The 6557-nt window shown below is 30.5% G+C and overlaps 1 protein-coding gene across 2 annotated transcripts; it reads left to right on the forward strand.

Annotated features, from left to right (window-relative positions):
* On the forward strand, nt 1546-6084 carry LOC107635682. 2 transcript variants are annotated; one of them, XM_021122262.1, is made up of 5 exons: nt 1546-1595; nt 2890-3095; nt 3389-3453; nt 4795-5150; nt 5231-6084. In XM_021122262.1, the coding sequence occupies exons 4-5, from the start codon at nt 4803-4805 to the stop codon at nt 5627-5629; spliced, it is 747 nt and encodes a 248-aa protein (XP_020977921.1). In that variant the 5' UTR covers nt 1546-1595; nt 2890-3095; nt 3389-3453; nt 4795-4802; the 3' UTR covers nt 5630-6084. The 2 variants fall into 2 exon arrangements, with proteins under 2 accessions (XP_020977921.1, XP_016194714.1); XM_016339228.2 differs by lacking the exons at nt 1546-1595; nt 2890-3095; nt 3389-3453 and having other exon boundaries at nt 4625-5150.

Genomic DNA, 6557 nt, shown 5'->3' on the forward strand with positions numbered 1-6557 from the left:
ATGAGAACCAACGGTATTGTGTTATTTACGGTTATTTATAGATGAAGCTAAGCTTAGAAGATTAATTGGGGTCTCTACTCTCTACCAAGTTGACGTGTTTTCTTTTCTTCCTTTTTTTTATTTTTTATAACAAATAATATTTGGACATCACTGGTCAAAATAAGACACATCGTGTAATTAATTTGTAGATGAATAAATGTGGTGTGCTTATTATTTTGCGGATATATCATATTCATATGCGTATCTTTCAACAATATGTGGCTAATCGTGTATGGGGCAATTATTTATAGAAATATAAATAATATATAATCTGTATTTTTTATATCTTTTAATTTGATAGTCCTATTTATATTTCTATCGTTTAAATCGTCCTATTTATATCTTTAACGTTTATAGAAATAATTCAATGTTATCTACTATCAATTATACTAACAAATCAGATTATTCTAACTTGAATGTATTCATTATCAATTAGATCTCACTTGGATATGTTCGATTTTAATATTATACCCACTATTTATGTTTAGATTCAATTATGTCCCTAGAAAAGTAAATTATGTAAATGTTGTAGGAATTAGTTTCAACATTTGATGAGCTATTTTTCGGAATAAATTATCGATTCTATTCCATACATTTGTATTCTAACTTCAAGAAGAGATTTTTAAAACTCAAACTAAAGCGCTCATGATGTATAATTGACGGCAGGATAATATTAAATCACTTTTACAAACATTAGAAGATACAAATAAGACGATTTAAACATTAGGGACACAAATAATATTTACCCCAAACGTTAAGGACAAAATCGATACTTTACTTTATAAAATAAGATTTAAATATCTGATATTTTATTTTCCTTCTCTTTTTATTCTTTTGGTAAAGTTAGGTTTTATTTTGTCATTTTGAAGATTGTAAGAATAAAAGAGTGAAAGCGTGATGCAACAATAAATATAGAATTGATTGATTACAAGGATTTCACGGCACAATTAAATAGTTGATAATAATCATCTCTTCATGATGGTTAATTAATCTTGGATTATGGGGTAACAAAAAGAAAGTGAAAGTACACAGAAAATTAGAAATAAAGTTTGATTCAATAAGGTAAGTTCGAGCTGGATTTGACTCTAGTCAAATCCTATGGTAATTGTAAAACGTAATAACGGCGAAGTAGAAAAGTAAAAGACAGAGAGTTAAAAACTTTGGAGATTGAATTTTATGTGGCATATAGCAGCCTTGCTTGAACCGCTAGAAAACCATTCATGAATAGATTAATAATAATAATGTATGGGAAAAAGAAAAGAACAAAGTTAAAATGCAATACCACAAGATAGGGGCACGCCATGCTTATATGTATACGGTGGGGAAACACCATTAATTTGGAATCAGATTCAACTTCAATTCTGGATATTCAACAAACAAAAGTCTTCCTAAGACAACGACATCATGTATTGTTAAATTAAAAAGCGTCAAAAACCATCTTCATCCAATTTATAATTATCTATTTATAACTTTCTATGATTTTTATTTTCGTATTTTGTCTAAAGGAGAAGGGTGTGATTAATCCAACAGGAAGAGAAAGGAAACTTCCTTTGAAGGTAATAATCATGTATTTATTCAATTGCATATAAATAATGTGGCATATTTTTCTCTTACGGTATTAGGATATATGATCTTGAATTCTCTGATTTCTTTTTTCTGCACTTAACATGTTCGATGAAATGCTTCAACTAGATTTCTTTGAATTCTCCCTTTATTATTTCTTCTCTTGATTTCTTTGATGTTTTTGTGCCTTGATGACATCATGAATCGGTTAGTCATCTTCCTGAATTATGCAAATTGCTATACTAGAAATGGAAAAGCTAATTAGCTGAACTTTAGTCTTAGATTTCATCTCTCTATCTTATGTCCATCCTTATAAAACCTGGTAGTTTTGTTTTTGTGCACCTATAAACTTGATGTGAGCTTGATGACTAATTTATAGCAAAAGCTAAAAGCAAAAGACCACCATCACTACTAGTATAAAAATTCCATCTCTTACTAACTTTCTTGTGTTCATATTGACTTAGGTGTCTAACTTCTATATTATAGGAAATAAATTAATGTAGCATATGTGTCATGAGACAGAAATGAAATTGCTAATATATATATGAGATTTTCAATTCTCCATTGCTAATATATTTCACATCGCGAGACTACTGCTGTTGCTATTTTTACTAGTGCTTTCTTTCTCTTTAATACCAGTTTTGGACCAGAATTAGTGTTTTTCAATGTTGGACCAGGATCAGGAAAGATAGAACTAAGACATCTGCTATTGGGATCCTGGACCGTCAAATTTAATTAAAGCATTTCCCATATATATATATATACTTTGACTTTTTTATGATAAGGATTTATTTTTAAGAATCAAAACTTTTCTAACTATTAAAATTACTTTTCAAACCTTATTATTATTCCACAAGAGTCTAGCAGATTTTCCACCAATGACAGCTTAGAAGGAATAGTTACTAGATGTAGCGCAGATAAAACAATTAGAGCTTGGTGAGAGAAGATAATAATTTAAATTTTTAACACCATAACAGATATAGACTAAAATAAAATCAAGTCAATCATACAATCTACTGGACTCCAACTTATCCAAATAACTAGTGAAGATATCCCAGTTTTAAAAAATAAAAGTTTTGAATTTTTCTATGAATATCCTAAATACTTTATATTGTCATTTGCCTTATAATTGCATTGTTTCTATTTCATTTTTATTTTTACATACCCCCAAATTAATCAAATCTTGAAATTTGTCTTGTTCAGTATTAATACACATGCATGGAAGACCTTGTTTTTTATTTAACGTTTAGATTAATGCGAGTTTTTTTTTCTCTTCTTTTTTAATAGGTTAATGCAATTGGTCCAGTTCAGAACAAAGGTTGGACCCTTGAAACTGTCGACCATAAGGATTCCAAGGAGCCTGAGGTATTGAGAATCAGGGGTTTTAAATTTAACAAAGTTGATCAGCTAGAAGCAAAATACACCGAGCCTAGCAAGTTTACCCTCAAGCCTTGAACCTGCATCTGCTCTTAAGAAATTTTAGCCTCTCATCTGTAAGTGTTGTTATGAACTATGTTTAGGAGTGCCTTTCTTAGTTTATATTTATTTTTACTACTGCACAAACTATATTTTTATTGCATGGTACTTTTCATAGTTTAGTATTTATTGCATTGTAGATAGAATTAAGGATATACTCTTGTTTGAAATTTGAAGGAATATTCTTATATTGGTTCAATGGATAAGTCATGGATCACAAAGCCACGAAACTCAATAAATTTCTTTACCTTAATTTTAAAATAGTGTATAAGTTTCCTATTAATATTAATAGTTTTGGCTTAATTAATAGGTACTTGGGACAACTAAAATCTTATGTGCGTAATAAAGCACAACCAGAGGGCTCTATTGCTGAAGGTTATCTTAATTTTTTTCTTTGCCTTCTCTTATTTCTATTGCTATTGCAGTACAAGTTTGACATTAAAAATGTCTCTTATCATTAGGTTTTATTATAATCTCTGCTTTGATGTTTTACTTTTGTTCATATTATATTGTGAATTAGCTCTTCAATTGAGTATTTAACAATGCTTTTAGTTGGCTCTGAGTTTATATTGTGGATTAGTCATAGGTAGAATTTGTGGTTTCAATCTAATCTTGTAACCAACTTCAGAGTTGCAGCTCTGATTTTGTGCAATGCAAAATTTATCATAATATATGATGTTCTTCTTTGAGTTAGCTTTTGTGTGTGTTTCTTGTTTCAAGAACAAAGACACAGCTTTTTCCATGTGTCTAATATATCTTTGGTCATTTCATATGATTTGTGATTGCACTACTTTTGCTTTGCACTACGTTAGGCATCTGAATTCTGAAGAGGGATGGATAGATATTTGCATGGACCAAGGCCTTGAAGAATCTAAAGGAGAAGGGTGTGATTAATCCAGCAGGAAGAGAAAGAAAACTTCCTTTGAAGGTAATAATAATGTATTTATTCAATTGCATATAAATAATGTGGCATATTTTTCTCTTACGGTATTAGGATATATGATCTTGAATTCTCTGATTTCTTCTTTCTGCACTTAACATGTTCGATGAAATGCTTCAACTAGATTTCTTTGAATTCTCCCTTTATTATTTCTTCTCTTGATTTCTTTGATGTTTTTGTGCCTTGATGACATCATGAATCGGTTAGTCATCTTCCTGAATTATGCAAATTGCTATACTAGAAATGAAAAAGCTAATTAGCTTAACTTTAGTCTTAGATTTCATCTCTCTATCTTATGTCCATCCTTGTAAAACCTGGTAGTTTTGTTTTTGTGCACCTATAAACTCGATGTAAGCTTGATGACTAATTTATAGCAAAAGCTAAAAGCAAAAGACTACCATCACTACTAGTATAAAAATTCCATTTCTTATTAACTTTCTTGTGTTCATATTGACTTAGGTGTCTAACTTCTATATTATAGGAAATAAATTAATGTAGCATATGTGTCATGAAACAGAAATGAAATTGCTAATATATATATATATATATATATATATATATATATATATATATATAAGGAATATTCTTATATTGGTTCAATGGATAAGTCATGGATCACAAAGCCACGAAACTCAATAAATTTCTTTACCTTAATTTTAAAATAGTGTATAAGTTTCCTATTAATATTAATAGTTTTGGCTTAATTAATAGGTACTTGGGACAACTAAAATCTTATGTGCGTAATAAAGCACAACCAGAGGGCTCTATTGCTGAAGGTTATCTTATGCAAGAGATCCTTACATTTTGTTCAAGATACCTGGACAATATTGAGACAATATGGAATCGACATAAGCGTGTTGGTAATGAGCCTACCCAGATATATCCCAATTCACGAATATCTAAGTTGTTTCCTCAAGTTGGAGAGTCAAATACTGGTTTCACATATTTTACTTTATCACCAATTGAGAATAGGCAGGCTCATAGGCATGTTTTGACAAATTGTCGTGCAATTGATAACTATCTTAGGGATTATAGAGATATTGTGAAGAAAAGATTAAGAAGCCGAACAAGGGATACTACTGAGATAGACAAAAAGGTTTATAGAGAATTTGTTGATTGGTTCTCTAATCATGTAAGAGAAATTTCACTTATTTCATTTTCTATTTTTGCAATATGTCTATGACTAACACAAACATGTTAATGTGCTTTTAGATTTGTACTAATATCAACAAACTTCCTGATGTGGATAAAGACATTCTTATCAGTCTTTCTCAAGGACCATATGAACAAGCAAGAAAGTTCTCTTCATATGATGTTAACGGATATAGATTTCGAACTTTGGCAAGGGATAATGGATTAAAAACTCAGAATAGCGGAGTCTTTGGTACATTTGGAACAAGAAGTTACTCAAGTAGTAAAGATACCCGAATGAACTTTGGTGCGGTACCTTATTATGGAAAGTTGGTAGACATCATTGAGCTTTTCTACAATGACTTTACAGTTCTCTTGTTTAAATGTCAATGGGCAAACACAACTAGTCCTAGAGGAATCAAAAAGGACAATTTGAATTTTTTTATCTGTGAACTTTACAAGGCTCATACATACTGGTGAACATGAAGATGACGAGCCATATATTAAAGCTTCTGAAGCCCAGATGGTATATTATGTGGATGATGAGAAGAAAAAAGGATGGTGCATACCAATTCACTTGAAGCCAAGAGATTTGTATAACATGGGTGGAGATAATATGGGTGAAGATGACGAAATTGCAGTATCCAATGATAATTATCCACCACAAGACTTAGAGTCTCTTTTTCCAGATGAAAATACAAATATAAAATTGGCGAGAATAGTTGTAGATGATGATCTTCCAATAATCAATGAAAACTATTATGAGAATGAGGATATGCTTGTGTAAAAGACATTGAAGTTTTTCAGAAGTTACTAAATACATTTTTAGAGCATTCAAATATTTTTCCTTGTTTGGCAATTATGAGGATCTAGAATTATTCTTGTATTTTAGATAACATTGCTTCATTTGAATGCCTAGATTCCTCCTTTGTTTAGATTAAATTGTCTTTATCTTGTAAGGAAGAGAAAGAGCTTTCAAAGTGCTCCTTATTCTTCTTTGTTTAGTTTATAATATAGTGGGCAACTGGGCCTGTACTTTTTCAGAATTTATTCTAGATTGCAGGTGATTCCGAGAAGTTGATAAAGGTGTTATTTGATCTTACAAGACACCATGCCCCCCTCAACCATATTTCTTGATGAAATTGATGCAATCATTAGTCAATGCGGTGAAGCACGCAGTGAACATGAAGCAAGTAGACGACTAAAAACTGAACTACTCATATAGGTGATGCTTTCTTCTTAAACTAAATATATTTCATAATCACCAGCTTAATGATAGTAACATGATTTGTATTGAAAACACTTTATATGTTAGTTGTCCTTGTTACTTGTGCAAGTAATGCTTGAAGAATACTGGTTTTAAGTCTTACACAAGATTAAAAGGATTGCACAGTAACTCCATGCTTTT

The sequence above is a fragment of the Arachis ipaensis genome, chromosome B04 (assembly GCF_000816755.2).
Source record: "Arachis ipaensis cultivar K30076 chromosome B04, Araip1.1, whole genome shotgun sequence".
NCBI classification, from domain to species: domain Eukaryota; kingdom Viridiplantae; phylum Streptophyta; class Magnoliopsida; order Fabales; family Fabaceae; genus Arachis; species Arachis ipaensis.